This window comes from Mytilus californianus, unplaced genomic scaffold (genome assembly GCF_021869535.1).
Source record: "Mytilus californianus isolate M0D057914Y unplaced genomic scaffold, xbMytCali1.0.p SCAF_2, whole genome shotgun sequence".
Taxonomy (NCBI): Eukaryota; Metazoa; Mollusca; class Bivalvia; order Mytilida; family Mytilidae; genus Mytilus; species Mytilus californianus.
Genome location: NW_026262668.1, coordinates 11,998,589 through 12,019,288, shown reverse-complemented (window position 1 = coordinate 12,019,288; position 20,700 = coordinate 11,998,589). Strand labels below are relative to the sequence as shown.

At 33.1% G+C, this 20,700-nt stretch overlaps 1 protein-coding gene across 8 annotated transcripts in view; it reads right to left on the bottom strand.

Annotated features, from left to right (window-relative positions):
* Positions 1-5,992: 5,992 nt before the first annotated feature.
* LOC127729232 (cytochrome P450 2J4-like) overlaps positions 5,993-20,700 on the bottom strand; it is a 37,293-nt gene continuing 22,585 nt past the window's right edge. The window contains exons 2-4 of one of the 8 annotated variants that reach the window (XM_052236965.1): positions 15,903-16,412; positions 11,897-12,337; positions 5,993-6,267 (exon numbers count right to left, since the gene is read on the bottom strand). In XM_052236965.1, the coding sequence (XP_052092925.1) occupies positions 6,086-6,267; positions 11,897-12,337; positions 15,903-16,412 (1,133 nt within the window). In that variant the 3' untranslated portion in view covers positions 5,993-6,085. The other 7 variants (XM_052236971.1, XM_052236972.1, XM_052236967.1 and 4 more) reach the window with 7 other exon arrangements.

Here is a 20,700-nt window from a genome sequence, read left to right as displayed (position 1 = left end):
TTGTATACCACACAGAGTGTTCATTGAGATTTGAATGGTTTTAAGGAGTTAAAAGGAGTGTGTCTTGTCTTATAAGGTGTATCAAAGCGAATGTTCCTACTTTCATTAGTAGTAGGTGTGCATGTATTTTGACTCGTATGCGTAGTGTTCGACAGTTGTTGTCCATTCGTTTGATGTGTTTGAACTTTTGATTTTGCCATTTGATTGGGGACTTTCCTTTTTTGAATTTTCCTCGGAGTTCAGTATTTTTGTGATTTTACCATTTCGCTGATCATAATGATTCAAACATTGTAGTTTGAAAGATCTTAGTTTTCCTTTACCCAAGTGGCAGCACCCCTCCCCTCCCCCCCCCCCCCCAAAAAAAAAGGAAGAAAGATATTCTAATGTAACGTTAGCTATTGGGTGATATGGTCATGTTTTGTCCCACATGTGTTCTAATGAATGGCATTCGATTATCTGTTAATCAGTATGAGATTTAATATTACATAAGTAATCTTCTGTCAGTCGGATGATGAGTTAATCTGGTTATCGATTTATCCTAATCAGGAAATAGATAACATCTACACCAGATCGTGTAATGAATACTGGATATATGACCTCATACCACCCCTCACACATGCATGTACGGAAATACTGACATGGGTTGGAAGGGAGTGAGATTCGTACATGTATGTCTACAAAAAATGAATTAAAATTGAATTAAATAGTAAACAAATCCTTGTAAAAAATATAAAAATTCTAGATATTTTTATATAGTTACTCAGTCTTACTATTACTGTGTAATAGTAGTCCTGTGTTATAGTAGTCTCAGCTTTGTACAAATATGTGTTAAACGTTGGTAATATTGAATTTCAAATTCAAGTTATTTAAATCATGGAAGTAATATTTATTTTTAAATATTACTTCCATGTTTAAATTAATCAGACGACAACGGAAACATTCACTGCTACACAACTATGTACAACTTCGGAGGCTAGTATGGGATATGAATTTTTCCACATATGTTTGCCTTTTTCATATCATTTAAGATTTTATATTATCTTTCTTCACATATTTTATTTAAATGTTAGCCGATGCGGGTGTTTTTTTTTTTGGGGGGGGGGAGGGGGGGTATGCATATTCTTTAGAAGTATGCGTTTTAGGTACTTATATCTATACTATAATATAAATTATAATAATCGACTATACATTTGTCATATTGTAAAGTGTGTGTATTCCCAGTTATGTCTCCGAGTTCTTCTCCTGGACGTTGTCATGATCTTTTTAATTTACATGTACACATTTTATCATCATTGGCTGAATGAAATTGTTATAAGAGGGTAGTGTAATACTTGGGGGAAATTATATAAAATTGAAAGAACAAATTCCGACTCAAACTAAAATATTATCATTGTTCAAGTTCAGAAGTGCATAATTTTTGCCCTTTTAACTAGATAAAAAATAACATTCAAGTTTATGGTGTAATTTTATCTCCCTATAATCCTGTCATATAGTTCTGTAGGAATACGAATCCGCAGTGAAAGGCAGTTTTGGATCTGTTTTGCTACTAGAGAACGCTTTAATTAGAAATAAAGATTTTGATCATATATTATTTTGAGGAGCATAATAAAACACACGTCAATGAAGTTGCAGATGTCTTACAATAACTATTTCTAGTTAATGTACTGATAGATTTATATCGAGTAATCTATGCGAGACATATGGTTACAAGTGCACTATGTACAGCATACACATGTGGGATATTGTATGACGTAGATCCACAATGTCGACGTGTGTTCGGTAATACCATCGTTTAACCAAAGAGAGATAACTCAATAGATATAAGAAGATGTGGTATGAGTGCCAATGAGACAACTCTCCATCCAAGTCAAAATTTATAAAAGTAAACCATTATAGATCAAAGTACGGTCTTCAACACGGAGCCTTGGCTCACACTCGATATTCACCCTCAAGTGCATCTCAATGTCACTTCACTCTTTGTTCCTTCTCTTCGTCTCCAAACACAGTTTGAAAACTGGTAAAGCTGGAACAATAGATAAAATACTTTTCTTATGATAAAGGGGACAATGTCAGTGCGGTTACCATACTGAATTCTAATCAAAGTTATTTCGAAACCCTAATCGAATAAATTTAAACAAATAAATATTTATTAAAGTAGTGTTATTCGAAACAGCATACATACACGAAAACGCATGAGGGTCTAAATGGGGGTCCCTTCATTTGTGTATTCTTTAGTTTATTAGGTCATTTTTCTCTATTTTTTATATTTTTTCAATTATTCTCTATTCTTTATATTTTAGAATCTCATTATTTCTATTTTATTTTTCTGCTTTATTTTGCTCTATTCATAATTTTTTGCTCCATTTTTCTCTGACAGATTTTGCCTATTAATCTCTATTCTGTAAATCCCATCCAAACCCTCAAGCACTTTGTTTCATTTTTTTTTTTTATTTATCGATAAAAAAATCTCATTTGTATTAGAGATGTTTGTTATACGGACGATTCGTAAAAAGTTAATCTTTTGTCGAATGTTGTTAAAAAAAAGGTTGAGACAAACCTGCACTCATTTAAGAAGATCAGATCGTAACACTTTTCTAGGGAAAATAAGAAAAGACACTTTTGTACAAAATCTAACGCTCTATCCTTACACTTATTTTCAGAGTGTTCCACTTAGTCCTAAGTACGATATTATTTCACGATTTTCCACAACTAAGTTTTCGAGCACGCCTGTTTATTCATTTAAATGAGACAATTGAATTTAAAAATATTGTCTCTGCGTAAATAAAATTATTTACAAATTATGTCTGTTCAGGTTAAAAACAAAACAAATATTTTCATAAGAAATATGATCCGTAATAGAAGATTTTACCCTTTTTTTAAGAATAATTCGTCTCAATGCATTTGCGTGAATAAATGTTTATAACAGAATGTCCGTTTGAATTTTTCAAATGACTTAAATCCCAACGTGTTTATCTTTGCTGCATATCAATCGATTTTGTTGATATTTTTTTCGTCCTGAACCTCTCCGGAACTGTATGTACATGCATATAAGAATAAGAATAAGAATATTTATTATTCCAACCAAGGCCCTTGAAGGGCAGCATGACATGTATACACACAAAACAATACATTGTGATTTGTGACAGATTTTTTTTTTTTTAGATTGAAATGAAATATTTAAAGTTCATACAGATATAGAGCTACATATTCAACCTTTTAAAAATATAATGTATGGATGAATACCAGAATTCAGTATTATTAGTAAACATGTTTTTGTTACATGTATAGGTATCATACAGTAAACCATCTTCCATATTTTTTTATTCTAAACCAATATTTCACCATCGATAATACAACTTAAAAATTCAAAGAGAATGCACCAATTTCTCCCAGCACAGCTAAGTTAGAATACTTTTTATTTACACCTAAAGTATACTTCATATATCTTGAATTGGATTTATCTGAAAAAATCATTACTATAAATGTGCTGTAATAAAACATTCATTTTCTTTCTGGCATGCTGCAGAGTTAGTTTTGAACATATCTGTAATTTTACTTTCATACATTGAAATAGGTTTTATTGGATGGTCATATATATATGTAATAAGAGTAGAAATACTTGGATTAGAAGTTGATAAAGATCTTTGTAATTTGAATACAGCTTTTAGTGATTTTTTGTATAATTCTTCCTTTACTTGCTTAAAAAGAGTCCACTAATTGTAAATTTTAAACCTAAATATACTTATAACTGTTAACACATTTTATAATATCCTTATTTTTTTTTTTAAAGTTTACCAGGTTTGTTAAATGCATGCGATTACTTTGGTTTTTGATAGATTGACCTCTAAACACAATCTAGTAAAAAAAATTGGATAAACCATCAAGTCGTTTTTGAAGACCAGCCTTGGAACTAGAGAAAATAACAATATCATCTGCATACATGAGGCAGTCAATTCTGTGGCCATTAATATCAACAGCATCTGGGCTTTCATTGAATGCATCCGGTAAATCATTTATAAAATTCCTGAAACGGTTGGGACTCAAAACATACCCCCTTGCTTTACCCTAATTTTAGAATGAAAAGTTGGAGTAAGCACATAGTCTATTTCAACACATAATTCAATTTTATTGTGCATATCTCTCAAATGCTTTTTTGAAATCGACAAAGCAAGCAAAAAGTTTCCAACCTTTCATACTGGCGAACTTATCCATTATAGTTTTTAATACAAACATGTGATCCGATGTCCTACTTTTACTGGAAAAACCAATCTGACATGGATTTATGATATTATTTGTTTCTCAATACGAAGCCTTTTGCTTTATAGTATTGAATTTAACAGTTGTCCAATACAAATATATTAATTTCAATACTTCTATAGCTTTCATGTTTAGATTGATTTATAGCTTTAAAAAGTGGACAAATATATGTTGATGACCATTTTTTTTTATATATTCCTGAACAAAATACAAGAAGATTAAAAAGTTTTTGAAATAATGGAGCTAATATACTAGCACCACTCTTCAGTATTTAATTTGTGAGGCCACCTAAACCGACTAACTTTCCACATTTTAATTTACAAATAGTATCTAACACCTCTTTGGAGGTTATCATAAAATCCAGTTCATTGAACGAGTGGCTTGATTGCATGTATTTGAGTATCTTGTTAAATATACGACAACTCTGCGACGGACGTTCTCCTAACTTTTTTCCACGAATGTGACATCCCCGATGGCGACTTATCATCGTATAGAACAAGAACAAGAACATATTTTATTACCAATTAAGGGCCCACAAGGGGCATATAGAGCAGGTATAAGGAAAATGAACATTGATTAGCATAGATACATAGAATTTAAATACACAATCACAATACAATTAGACTGTAATAAAGCCCTTGGTTTATAGTATATAATATAGTTATATGAAAAATAAATAGATCCAACTCATATCGACTTAAATAATTTTTTGCAACAGCATTAAGGACCTGATTGTCTTCATAGCTTAATGAATAAATGAATTTTTGCTGATTGTCCAGTATAGAAAAGTTAAGGTTTTGGCAAAGTCAAAGAGAGCATCTCTATCAGAGTTAAATTTTTCACATGAAGTTAAAAAATGGATTTCTATATGTACTTGCCGAGAGCAACACGATGGTTCCACTAATGAAACAGTCGCCTTTCCGGAGAACCCGAGTTTAGAATTGTAATTAGTTTTGTCTTATGGGATTTGGGCTATGTTTGGTTTTATTTTTTAGTGTGGTATTTTGTGCTGTTTATTTTCAATATCTGTTGTTTTTATAAACTCAGTCCGTCTTTTGTAAATAAACCCTTGTAATTTCATTCAGACTTTCGCATTCTGTCAAGCTTTATATGATTAAATAATTAACATGTAACGATGATTTACGATGTTGTCTTAGATTCAGACTAGACGCATTAATTTATTCGTTATTATATAAATCGTATAATCACGTATGAAAAGACTACTAGTCAACGTATTTAACAGTAATAACACAGCGGATGTCAATATAGATGAACAGTTGACACTTCCGGAGAACCCATGTACATTGTGGACACTTTTGAGAGAGATAACTCAAATTAAGAAATAATTAAGAAGTGAGTTTACACCCGGTTTTTGGTGTAGTTAGATTACTCAGTCTTTCAATGAGTTTTCTGTGAAGTGCTTGTAAATTGGTCTTTTCTTCTTTTTACCATCGTTACTTTAGTATAGGCACTATGATTCTTTTAATTATATAAAATGTTCTCACAAGTTCAATTCGAATCTTTGTACATCCGTCGCTGGTTATTACTCCCTCAATAATGCTTATCAAGTCTGGTCTTTTCAGTTCTTTTGGCAGTGGCGTTATCTGTCTTTCTTCAACTTATGATTTTTATTGTCCCCTTGGTATCCGGGGGCTCTCTCCCTCTATTTTTCTGGCATTGCATAATTCTATATCTAAACTAATCATCTAAATTGACATTCTTTTCTGCACAAAGATAAAAAAAAAAAAAATCTTTATTGCAAAAACATGTCGTCTACAAAGGGTTCTGTTAAATATGCAATAGAAATATGAACGCTGACTGGAAAAATTCAACACCTACGAACTACTCTTAGCATAAAAGGTGCAGGAATAAACTGCAGTCCGAGAATTCTTTTAATTTTCGGTGGGTCCTCTCCACACACCGGCAAAAATTTAAATCTTTGTACCAACGCTGTGAAATACAGGAATAGTTCCATTCGTGCAAGAGATTCTCCCATACATGCTCGTCTTCCTGTTAATATAATAATAGATACATATATTGTGATACATATTTAAGCTTTGACACAATAGTTTCTGATGTCTTTGTTATCCTTTCTGTGCTTGTAAATGATTAACGCTTATACATGAATATATATTAACATGTATACTTGAGTTAGGTTATCTTGATTTTGTTTTGTGGACTTATATATCACATACAATCGTCTTAATAACGTCTAATTACTTCACCACTGTGTCTAAACTACCCCGGCAAAAAATGTTTGGACTCGATAGTATCTAATGTCCGGTACGGTGACGGACAATCAGCAGACAGAGAAAAGGTAGAATTTCTGTTTATTTATTTGTTTTTTTAATGACATTGAAGAATAAACATACACATATAACTATTTTCGATTGTGTGATGTAATATTTTCTACAACCGTTCTAGATTAATGGAGAAGTAAGTAAAAAGGCACATGAAAATGGTGAATTGAGTGAACCTTGCTACAAATTTGTTTAATTTCTTTTTAAATTGTGCACATTGTGCGGAAAAAAAAGTACGGAAAGAAAGATATTAACACAGAGATTGCATGGCTAGTCACTATGAGCACCTCAATATTTGCATTTCTGTGCATGGAACGAAAGAAATGGGTCATGTCAAAATGGAAGGACCCTGTTTCGTCAATGTTGTTTATTACATAAGGACCCGGTTTTGTCTCAGTATAGGACCCGGTTTTGTTTTGTTTTGAAACCACAAATTTATGAAAAGCTACGTTAACACGGATCTGAACATTGCCCATCGAAAGAAATTAAATATGTGAGTCAAAATGATGTTGTAAAGATGTTATTGCAATACAAACATGTCGTGTTAAAATATATTTCAAACGGGAACTTTTCGAAATAGGGAGTAGACATTTTTGAATGCTATACGTATACCTTATTGAACTTATCTTCGAACTAAGTTTAAATGGAAATAAATACTTTATAGCATGTACTAACATTAATTCCTTGTGAAAGAAGATGTGGTGTGATTGCCAATGAGACAACTCTTCACAAGAGACCAAATGACACAGAAATTAACAACTATAGGTCACCGCACGGCCTTCAACATTGAGCAAAGCCCATACCGCATAGTCAGCTATAAAAGGCCCCGAAATGACAAATGTAAAACAATTCAAACGAGGAATCTAACGGTCTAATTCATGTACAAAAAAAATGAACGAAAACCAAATATGTAACACGGCAACAAACGACAACCACTGAATTACAGGCTCCTGACTTGGGACAGGTACATATATACGGAATGTGGCGGGGCTAAACATGTAAGCGGGATCCCAACCCTCCCCTAACCTGGGAATTTGGTGTGTCAGTACAACATAAGAACGAACTGTAAAAATCAGTTGAAAAAGGCTTAACTCATCAGATGGATACAAATAGAAATACATCTAACAAATGTTTGTTTATTTTCTATACTACTATAATGATGTAAAAATAAGAAGATGTGGAATGATTGTGTTACTATATCAATTTATCAAAAGAGTAAGGATAGTATGCTTTACTATACTATACGCTATGTTTACAATATATTTACTCATTCGATCATCCATTGACGGACAGTGAGAGAAAAAACTCCGTTTTAAAGGCCGTACTTTGACCTATAATGGTTTACTTTTACAAATTGTGACTTGGATGGAGAGTTGTCTCATTGGCACTCATATCACATCTTCTAATATCTATAAGAACGTTTTGGATATCTCAAATCAAAAAGTTGCCTTTCGAACGTGTATTTTATGTCCTCTTCGAAATACACAAGTTCTAAACTTCCCTATTAAAATCGAAATAAATCTATCATTCCATGCTCTACGCTCATTTTAACATGGGTAGGCATTATATTTGTCAATAGTTTATACCTTGCTAACGCTTGGTTTAAAAATTTTAACAAATAGAATGCCTACCTATGTTTATCTGAGCATTGAGCATGGCATGAAAGAATTATTTCTTTTTATAAATAAAAGTTGGTTTGCAACATCATAACGTCCAATATCTTCGTCTTCGTCTTCGTGGAACAACCTAAGTGGCAATTTAGCTCGTGAAAAATTACAATGAGACAGCTTTTTATAAGAGACCAAATGACGTAAAAGTTAACAAATATAGAACACCGTATGGCATCCAACAATGAGAAACGCCCATACGGCATAGCAAGCTAAATAAGGCCCCGAAATTAAAACTGTAAAAAAAAACTAATGTGAACACTAACGACCTGATTTATGTACAAAATAAAAAAAAAAACGAAAAACAAATACATGTATGATATACAGCAACAAAAGACAACCACCGATTTACAGGCTCCTAGATTCGGTACTGGCACATACAGAACGGCGGGGTTGAACGTGTAAACGTCCCCCCTCCCCCCCCCCCCCCACAACAAAAAACACAAGAAAAAAAACTGGTATAACAGCACAACATATGAACAAACTATAAAATTCAGTGAGTTGAAAAAGGCTTAACTCATTTGATTACAGAGCCCCTATAGTAAATATGCGATTGGCGGCTGTCTCTGTTTATTCGTCTTTTATTAAATTTTATGATGGTTTACGACATAGTTACATTATATCAGTGGCGGATCAAGGAGGTAGAGGGAGAACGACGACCCACCACCCCCCTTTTGGTGGCTAGAAATAATTATTTTATCATGTTTTTTACGATTTATATATGATTTTTTATTTAGCATAAAATCGTAAAAAAAAAGTTCCCCTTGCTACGCTCGGCGGTGTAAAATCCATTTATGAATATGCCCCTTTCAAAAATCATGGCCTCGGTCCGCCCTTGCATATTGACAATTTTAAACTTGACCAACGTGCTTAAATTGTAGAACATTTGTCAATGTACGATAATCATTATACAATGAAGAGATAAACCTATATATAATAGTTGTACTATATAGGGCAGTTGTTAACAACTTGATACTAGTGCATTAAAGAATTTGTTAATGTTAAAAAAAAGGAGAAAACAAAAAGAGATATAACATCGTTTATTTATAAAATTACTAATCAAATAATCATCACTGCAATTTCCGGATGGCCTAAGAATATTATACTAATTCATACTTAGTATTATTGTAACATGGAGGGGTAAACAGATTTTTAACGCACTATTGTTGTGATCCTTTTCGCCGCATGGAAATTCCTTTTCTTGGGCGATTCTGCATGCATATACATTTGTCTTATTCTCTTGCTTTATAATGAATATTTATTTTCAAACGATCATACTGTCTCCCCCTTTAAGTAGAGCGGAACATTAAGATAACCATCTTGTTGTCCCAGAGAATCACATATCAAATGTGCGTCCTTAAATTTTCAAGGCCGTACACTATTTTAGTTTGAACATTTAAATTAACATAGTTGATATAAAAAAATCTAATTGCGTTACAAAATCTTCATTTCTTTTTAATTTTTCCTTTTGTTTTTTTTTATACAAAACAAAATTGAAATTTGCTTTGTTCTAATATAGCAGGAATTCAAGTGTTTACGGATTCAAAAAGGTTATAAGTTATCCTCTGAAAGAAAATGTTTTTCAACGATCCCTCAAACTTCTGTTGAACGCAATATTTTAATTTTCGTCATGCGATTATGCATTATTTTCTATGACAAAACCGGGTCTGCTTTGTGAAATTTAAGGACAAAACCGGGTCGTACACATTGACAAAACCGGGTGCTTCAATTTTAACATGACCCACTTCTTTCATTCCATGCACAGACATGCAAATATTGAGGCGATCATAGTGAAAAGTCTTGAAATATCCGTGTTAATATCTTTCTTTCCGTACCTTTCTTTCCGTACAATGTGCTCAATTTAAAGAGAAATTAAACAAATTCGAGGCAGGGTTCACTCAATTCACCATTTTGATGTGCCTTTTTACTTACTTCTCCATAAATCTAGAACGGTGGTAGAAAATATTACATCACACTATCGAAAATAGTTATATGTGTATGTATATTCTTCAATATCATTAAAACAACATATAAATAAACAGAATTTCTACATTTCTCTGTCTGTTGATTTTCCGTCACCGTACCGGACATTAGATACTATTGAGTCCAAACATTTTTCGCCGGGGTAGTTTAGATACAGTGTTCACGTAGATGTTTTATACGAATTCCAGTATTCGATTTGCAGACAACAATCACGTGGTGTTTTAATGTGGTTTGTTATGTCTCAATAAAACGCCATCTTCATGACTGCACTTGCTCTCCGTGACAGTGGTATTCAATGCGTATGAATGTTTAAAACAAAACAAACACAAATCGTGATTAACTCGTTATTTCCTGTTTTAAACATTTTTATTAATCAATAGGGTCTTAAGATTGGTGATCATATAAAAATAAGAAGATGTGGTATGATTACCAATGAGACAACTCTCCAATAGGGACCAAATGACACAGAAATTAACAACTATAGGTCACCGTACGGCCTTCAACAATGAGCAAAGCCCATACCGCATAATCAGCTATAAAAGGCCCCGAAATGACAAATGTAAAACTATTTCAAGCGAGAAAACTAACGGTCTGATTTATGTACAAGATAATGAACGAAAAAACAAATATGATATACAGCAACAAACGACAACCACTGAATTACAGGCTCCTGACTTGGGACAGGCACATACATAATGTGGCGGGGTTAAACATGTTAGCGGGCGACCAACCCTCCCCCTAACCTGGGACAGTGGTGTAACAGTACAACATATGGAAAAACTAGAAAAATCAGTTGAAAAGGGCTTAACTCATCAGATAGATACGAAGCAAAAACAAGTAACAAAAACATTAAATCCGATACCTCGTGTAGGGAGAGAGAGAGAGCTCCAAGCCTTGCAACAACTCTTTCAGGGAACAATAGGTACAAAACTTTATTTCTGGTTTTATCCAATTTACCCTCATTTTCCAGTGGCAGTCCAAATTTCCCGCCCTTCATCCCGGCCGAACTCTTTTACATGACCTACTTATTGTATGTATTATTAATTTTTTTTCGTCCTGAACATACATGAAATATTTGTCACTTGACGTTAAGCAACCAGCAACCAATCCCTTAATATTAAGGTATTGTCCTTTTAGGTATAAAACCATGAATTCATAGCCCCATTGCTTTCTATGTTAAATTGTGCAATTTCGAGCATCAAAGGCTACTTTGTCTTAAGTTCAAATAAAGTGGCAGTCATTTCATGTTATAACTATATATACCTTATTCTGACTTGTGCTGAAAAATTTAACATGCCTTAAATTGGATATTAGAGCGCACTGCTTCCCGGAAGTTTGATAGTACAAAAACAGGTACATCAGATCTGAACAACAGGGCAAATGTGCCCTCCTATTAAAATTTCTTATATTTTTTTTTATTGCTCAACAGAAACTTTCAAACAAGGGTACTACAGTGATCCCAATTGAGTCCCTAAGCTTTTATTTGATACCAAAATTACCCAAATATTTTACTTGTTGACAAAGTTACAGCTATGCGTAGGAACTATTTTATTAAAATATGTACTACTTTCTTCTATGTTCTTTCTGACCGTGCCCGAATTAGTGGTTCTATACCTGTATTGCATATGTTTTACACTCATCAGAATACGTGGATTATTCTAAGTAACATAAGATGACACACATACTTACCAACAGAAAAAGCAACATTCTTTTCAGTTCCATACAGCAGACCATTTTCATCCAAAAATCTTTCTGGGTTAAACTTTTCAGGATACGAAAATACCTGTTCATCCATTAATACAGAATCTAAATTTGGAACAATTACTGACCCTTTCGGAATTCTAAAACCTTTGAACAAAATATCATGTAAAGCACCATGAAGAACTGACAGAGGGGCTGTATTACTAATTCGAAGAGTTTCATCTACAACTGCTTGGCAATATTGCAATTTTGGTCTGTCATTTAAAGAAAGAAGACGATTGGAACTTGTGACACTTTCTATTTCTCTCCACATTTTCTCTTGGATGTTTGGGTAATGTATCATATACAAAATAAACCATTTAATACACGTCGCAGTTGTTTGTGTCCCTGCTATGAATAAATCTCGGATTATCTTTCGTATTTCAGTCTCTGAAATAATAAATCTCGGATTATCTTTCGTACCTCAGACTCTGAAATAATAAAACTCGGATTATCTTTCGTACCTCCTTCTCTAAAATAATAAATCTCGGATTATCTTTCTTACCTCAGTCTCTGAAATATTAATTCTCGGCTTCAGTCTCTGAAATAATAAATCTCGGATAATCTTTCGTACCTGTCTTTGAAATAATAAAACTCGGATTATTTTTCGTACCCCAGTCTCTGAAATAATAAATCTCGGATTAACTTTCGTACCTCAGACTCTGAAATTAATAAAACTCGGATTATCTTACGTACCTTCTTCTGTGAAATAATAAATCTTGGATTATCTTTCTTACCTCGGTCTCTGAAATATTAATTCTCGGGTTATCTTTCGTACTTCAGTCTCTGAAATAATAAATCTCGGATAATCTTTCGTACCTGTCTTTGAAATAACGAAACTCGGATTATCTTTCGTACCCTAGTCTCTGAAATAATAAATCTCGGATTATCTTTCGTACCTCAGTTTCTGAAATAATTAAAGTCGGATTATCTTTCAAGCCTCATTTTCTCAAATGATAAATCTCGAATTATATTTCGTACCTCAGTCTCTTTTAAAGAATAAATCTTGGATTATCTTTCGTACCTTAGTCTCTGATATGATAAATCTCGGATTATCTTTCTTATCTCAGTCTCTGAATTAATTAAACTCGGATTATCTTTCGTACCTCAGTCTCTGAAATAATTAAACTCGGATTGCCTTTCGTACCTCAGTCTCTGAAATAATAAATCTCAGATTATCTTTTGTACGTCAGTCTCAGAAATAATTAACTAACATCGTATGCAGAAGGAAAAAGATTAGTATGTTGTAAGTTGAAATCTAATCGATAGGATTGTTTTTAACGAACATTAATTAATAACACAAAACAAAATAAGAAATGGCATATACATCAACATTACAAGCATGTACATTACAATTAGCATGTATCAGCGACAACATTACAATTAGCATGTATCAGCGACAACATTACAATTAGCATGTATCAGCGACAACATCAGTTAGCATGTATCAGCGACAACATTACAAGTATGTACCAGCGAATGACAACATGTCTCCTCCCAAAATAATAGACCAGAGACAAAGAAGGTATGACTACATACCACTGCTATATATATTGATATGCTAACTCGACAAAAAGAAACACGATTAAAATACAGTCAAACCTGCTTAAGAGACCACCTGTATTAAGCAAAAACCTGTGTTATAAGACCATTAATTTTTGACTCCTCTGTAGTGCATTTCATATAGATTGGATCTGTATTAAAAGACCACCTGTCTTATGAGACTACTTTTTTGCTCCCCATTAAGTGGTTTTTTAAAACAGGTTTCACTGTATACATTTAAAACCATACATGTAAAAAAATAATGTACCCTTGATGAAGGTTGCTTCTATCAATAATCTTCAATATATCGCATTCTCCAAAAGAAATGATAAAACCATACTTATTTTCTTTACTCATTATATCATCAATATGGTAAAAAATTTTGATTCTAGAGTTTATAAGGTTTTGTCACATAATTATAAAATGGAATTCATCTTCCTCCACCCACATGCAGTGTTCGCATGAAAATAATTTCGACAAAAAACATTTTATTACTAATTTTGAAGAAAATGTTAAACAAACTGTTGGCGTTGTGTTTGCCAACATTATCGAAACAACAATATTACAAAATAAATGTTATTCTTACGCAAGACAGCAACCCAACACAAATAACCAAAAATACATCTAGTAGTCAACATAAATTTTTCACCAAACTTTTATTTTTTTTTAAATTGGTCTTGGTGTTGAGATCTTAAAAACTAGTGTATAACCCCTCCACATGAATTTATATAAAAATAAGAAAATGTGGCATGCCTGCCAATGATACAACTTTCCACCAGAGACCAATGGCGTAAAAGGTTAGCCACTATAGGTCACCGTGCGGCCTCAGTCAACAATGAGCAAACCCCATACCCCGTAACAAGCTACAAAAGGCCCCGAAATGTCAAAAGTAAAACAATTCAGACGAGGAAAAATAACGGCCTGATCTATGTACAAGACAATAAACGAAAAAAAAATATGATACATAGCAACAAACAACAACCACTGAATTACAGGCTCGTGACTGGGACAGGCACATACAGAATGTGACGGAGTTAAACATGTTCGCGGGCGTGCCAACCCTCCCCTAACCCGGTACAGTGGTGTAACAGTACAACACATGAAACACTATAAAAATCAGTTGAAAAGGACTGAACTCATCAGATTGATACAAAGCACAAAACCAACTATCAAAAACACAAAAGACACAAAGTACAGATCTGAGAGTACTCGAAGTTACTGAAAGTTAGTTCAATGCCAATAACAACTAATAAAAAAAATCATGTAACTAAGACTAAAATATCAATCAGTACACATTCAAAAATGGATTTATTGTAAAGAGATATTAACAGTTAGAGAAAAACAGACCTTGTGCAATGCCAAAATACAGGTATTGACAGATTGTATGACCGTGAATGTATGTATAATATGTATAACAATAATAAGTAGTTGGGTTTAATTTAGTAATAACAAAATCAATATTCATACCAATAAAACAATATTTAAAAATCGAATAGTTTAGCATACTAGTCAATAAAGGCAAGGGTTGTATATAATTTTGCATCTCTCAAAACAAAATGCATAAGAAAATTTTTGTTAGATTTAGTGAGCCTCCATACATGTTAGTTGAGCGGCAGCAATTCATGAATGTTCATAATGTCAAATGCAAATCTTAAATCTGATGCATGGTTGCTGAAAAAAACGTTTTAAGCCAGAGAAAGTAGCATTCAAATTTTTTGGCTTACCTAACCGTTTCGAAAAATATTCTGTGAATTTACTCAACATGCATGGTTCTTGAAAATACATGTAGTATACAGTGAATAACGTGTGGTTTATTTTTAGAATGTTACGCAACTAATTGAGTATTGCACGTATGACTATTTACTTGGTTTATTCTTTTCAAGATGTAGTTCATGCATGTATTATATCTTTTATTTTCTCTCTGTGTATATTTGATTGAAAACTGTTGGGGGGGAGGGGGGGTTATGTTAACTGGTTTATACGTCTAGTCGTCGCATGCAGTGACAGCACTTGATCTATAGATGTCGTTTTAGTTCATGTTCAATGTGTATACATCTTATTATCAGAATACTCTAGAACCTGAAGAACCTGAACCCATAAATGAAAATAACATTTTATAAATATGTCCATCCGAAGCTTTTCTGGATTGACCTTCATCAGCAACGCTCAAACCCTAACATATCAAAACTTTGGATGTTTAAATACGTTAGACCAAAAAATAATAAAAATCTAAGATTAACTTTGACTAAGGGAGTTGGAAACCTTAGTTTCTTAATAATTTTATTTATTCATCCTCGAAAATTTTAGAAAAAATACGCGTTTTTTAATATTTAAAGTATAAAATGAAAAGCACAAATAATAACAAAACAAACATAAAAATATCATGTGCAAATACGCGCATGTCTTTTCTTACCAGTTATAATAGTTCCATTACCAGTTTCCATTTCTCTGAGACAGGCATCTATGAAGTCTGTTATATTGCTACTCTCAAAACAGATCTTGTGTTCATTAATTCTTGCTTGTATAAAATCCTCTATTTCCTTTTGATTGGACAACACTTTCTTTGCAGAGAAGATGTCCCCTGGCATGTGTCGTAGGATCGGAATAAAATTTAGTGTTGTTGTGAGAGTAGAATTGCTAATGTAATCATCCAGTATTGTCATTAATTTTACAAACGTCCGGTCGTGATAGTCATACCTTTTTCCAAAGACTATTGAACAGATTATATTAGAAATGCTTACATTCACCGTTTCATCCAAACTAAAATTGTCTCCGTTCGTTTCGTCAATGAAATCTAGAAAAAATTTAACCTCCTCTTGAATGTTTTCTTCGAGCGACTTTTTTCCAAACCCAAATTCCCGCAATGCCCGAAGGGTAAATCTTTTTAGTTCTTTCCATTTTTCACCATCTGATCCAATTATACCTGAAAAATAAGTGCGTTAAAATGAATTAGCCAAATCTTTCATTTTCATTGATTATTATCAATTTATTAGTGCCAGCAACAAATGAAACTACACCAAGATGATGCCTTGTCGTATTCCGCTTAATTGGATTTAACAAACAGTGACGTAGAAGTTCAACATGAAATAGTTGGGTTTGTAAGACACATTTGATGCCCCGCCATAGTTATGATTTTTCCATAATGTAGGAAAATTAGTTGTTGCTGTTTTTTTCTTTCTTTTTGAAACTTCATACATCAAATTTTGTAAAGTTAGCAGGGGTAAAAAAATGTGAATGTTTATAATACAAAAATGTATGAGCGTGGCACTAATGTTATAAACTCTGTTGATCAAGGGAAAAGTGATTATATAAATATGTAACATGTCTTCAAATCAGACACAAACAAATTCTCTGACGTAAGTGTTTTGACACTGATGGCCCGAGAACACAGTTATTTCGTAGTGCATTTCCTTTAGACAATAAATTCATATTAAAGAAATCGCACCTGCTCTTTCTCAAAAACACTTTTACAGTGTAGTGTACTACTTTGGGGACAAATTATACTAAAATTATAGAAAATCTACCAGCTCTATCTCAAAAATGGACAATTCTATGTTAAAGGGAGGCGAAAGATACCAAAGGGACATTCAAACTCATAGGTCGAAAATAAACTGACAAAGTCTAATTCGGTAGGTCACATTCGGGGAAAAGTATACGGGATTGTAGTTACGACAATTGGAACATATCCGTTGTCATCTATGAAACAGAAATTCCATAAGGCCACACCAATTTGATTAATAGTTCTTCGGATTTTCCCGCTCCTGTTTTGGAGAAATTGACTTTTCAATAAAAAAAAATAATTACCGCTTCCGCCAATTTTTGGGCCGCATGCCGCTCCAAAATTAGTTTATCCTTGACATTTTTTTTTCTCTTAGACGTTTTTCTCGTGCATATATTGCTCCGAGCGATTCAAACGCACGTGTGATAAATCGATTTGTAAATAAAAGGTCAAAATTCGGGATGCCAACATGAAGTTGTGTCAGATCATTGCCGAGGACACGTAGTTATTTAACACACAGTTATTTGAAATGCATTTCGTTTTACCTGTTCTAGGAGACAAAAATAAAAAAATCTTTCCGGTTAGATGACCAAGATCACACAAGTACTTGTTAGAACCATTGTCATCCCCGATCATTGTTTCAACAGACATAGTCCGAGATTGTTTGCCAGACAAGATGGAGGGCTGTTGCGGGGGCTGTTGTCCCACGGCCCCAGCTTGTCTGGCAAAACAGCCGTTGGACGTCAGAGTAATCTCGGACTACAACAGACATAGATATCTAGAGGTATCTGTCTTGGATGAAATTAATATTAAATTCACATGAATTTTTGAAAAATGACAGATTTATCTTATTTTAATGACAACTCCATATCCCCTTGTTAGTCTATTGACATGCAATCAGAACTCTTTTGTAAGGGAAAATTTAAGAGTTCCAACATTCGAGACCAAAGTGGTGGTATTGGGATTGGCATGCTAATAATAATTAGGGATGTGTTATTGGTTCAACCACTTCCAGTTTGAAATACATTACTATTTTAGTAATTGCAGGTTTCAGGGGCAAAAGGAAAAAGTATTTTGCTAAGTCAGAATAATGCATGTGAATGTGGTTAAATGTATTTTAAGGGAATAGACATAGGAAGATGTGGTATGAGTGCCAATGAGACAACTCTCCATCCAAGTAACTATTTATAAAAGTAAACCATTATAGGTCAAGGTACGGCCTTCAACACGGAGCCTTGGCTCACACCGGACAGCAAGCTATAAAGGGCCCCAAAAATTACTAGTGTAGAACCATTCAAACGGGAAAACCAGCGGTCTAATCTATATAAAAACGAGAAACGAGAAACACGTATGAACTACATAAACAGACGACAACTACTGTACATCCGATTCCTGACTTAGGACAGGTGCAAACATTTGCAGTGGGATTAAATGTTTTAATACATTGAGATCTGCATGCAAAGCAATATAATTATCTTACTCAGGATGTTGTTGAAATATTCACCTCACTCATTATGTTGATCCTATTATTGATATATAGTTCCAACTGGATGTCAAGCAGCCAATAAACAATCATTACCATATAATGAAAACAACTATATCAAAAGATATTTAATATTTTTCATGGGCATTTTTTTGGAATACATACACATATTTTAATTGTATTCAACACATTTCATTTACCTAACTAACATAATTCCTCTTGCTAAACTGCATCTGATATGCTTCCTTGATATATACACATGTATGAATTTAAATGAAAATTCACGCAGTCAAAGCTTATTTGACGAAAATAATCAAAATTATACTAAACCAAAGCGAACCAAAAAGTTGGGTATGGTACAGACTGTACTACAGGCACAAATACATCAACTTAAATCATATGCATAAGAGCATGTTTATCCTCCTTTTTCTTTGAAGTAACCCAGTTTTAACATGTACAAACATTCTAAATCGCACAATTTAAAAAAAAAATTATACCGCTCGCTCCACTTGTAGAGTACCCGCCTCAACAAAACTCATTTTCAAGAAATAAATACAATCAAAAAAATTTCGCTCGCTCGCCCCATATTTTTTGGAGCTTCTGTCCGAAGAACTAAAAATAAAATTGGTGTGGCCTAACAGTCAACCAACTCGTGATGGCGTCCGTAAAAGTTACAATGGGATGATTTCAACTTCACCACTTGGAACTCTTGGTTTAATAGCTTCCTTGTGAGAAGCAAATCATAAGAAATACAAGCCCTGGAATATCGTATCATCTGGGAGATATATACTCCGTATGAAGGCGCTGTTGGAATGTTGCTTCTTAGAAATGGAAAGTTCACAATTGGGGTGCTGCAATCATCTTTTTTGTCGTAAAGTTTTGTTTTCAACCGACCCTCGTTGTCAATTTCTAGATGACTGTCAAGATATGAGGCAAACGTAACTGTATCTGTTGTAAGGGGTCTACTTTTCAGTTTGACAGCTTCAGGCATGTTAATCACCCTCCTGCTTAATATTTTATGCATAGAATATTAAAAAAAAATAATTTGGAAAGTGTATGAAAAAAATTTGAGAGTTATAATATGTAAAGCAAAATATTGTCCTATAAAATATTGTCCTCCAAGAAATATTTCACGACTATGTATCGTGAATTATTGTCCTCATCTATGAAAAAATTTCCAGGGTAGGACAAATTTCCATAGTGAAATTTTGTCTGTATATAGACTATACTTTCACAGATGAATACTATGAAATTTTGTCCTGTTTAAGGGAGGTTATATTTTATAATTTGTGTGTATTGAGACAATATTTCATAGACAGATTGTCATGAAATTTTGTCTCATGAAGGGGAGGTTATCAACAGATATCATGTTGGATAATGATATCATTAAAGTGTTTTATTTGACTGATAATAACAAATAAACACAAATTAATATTCCAGTTACATTGTACTACTGTCATGACTGTACCTCCAAAACGCTGGACATCGCAAAAAGATTCGTCTAGTATTTACGAATACTATTAGTACATTTTGAACATAAATAAGTGATTGTCAGTGCATTACTTGTATTTATACAGTATAATGTAACACAATGGAACATACGTTAGACAATTCTTTAATCTATAATTAACCATTTATAAAGTATCTATGCAAATTTGAAACTAGCTTATGTTAAAATAGATATTAGTTTGATATATATAAAATACTTAATTTACAAAATAATTTCAGTTATAAATCTAAAAATGTGCATGCTGCATGGTTGTGTACTATTTTTAATTTTGTAATTAGTTTAAGAAATATTTTCATGGACAGTATTTCACAGTGAAATATTGTCATGGACAGAATTTCAAAGTGAAATATTGTCATGGACAGAATTTCATAGTGGAATATTGTCCAGAAGGAGGTGACAAAATTTCATGTACAAGGACACTATTTCATAATGAAATATTGTCCTGGACAGTATTTCATTATGAAATAGTGTCCGCAGACAATATTTTGTATGAAATTATCTTATTTTACACACACTAGGAAGGACGATAACTGTGTCCTCGAACCCGATTATCTTTTACTCTCTATAAAGGTCGTCAAGTTGGTTACTTATTCCTTATTCGTTACTTATTCCTTATTCCTTATTCGTTACCTATTCATTACTTATTCCTTATTCGTTACTTATTCCTTGTTCGTTCCTTATTAGCTTTTTAATATGTTGCCCCCTTTTAATACTTTCTT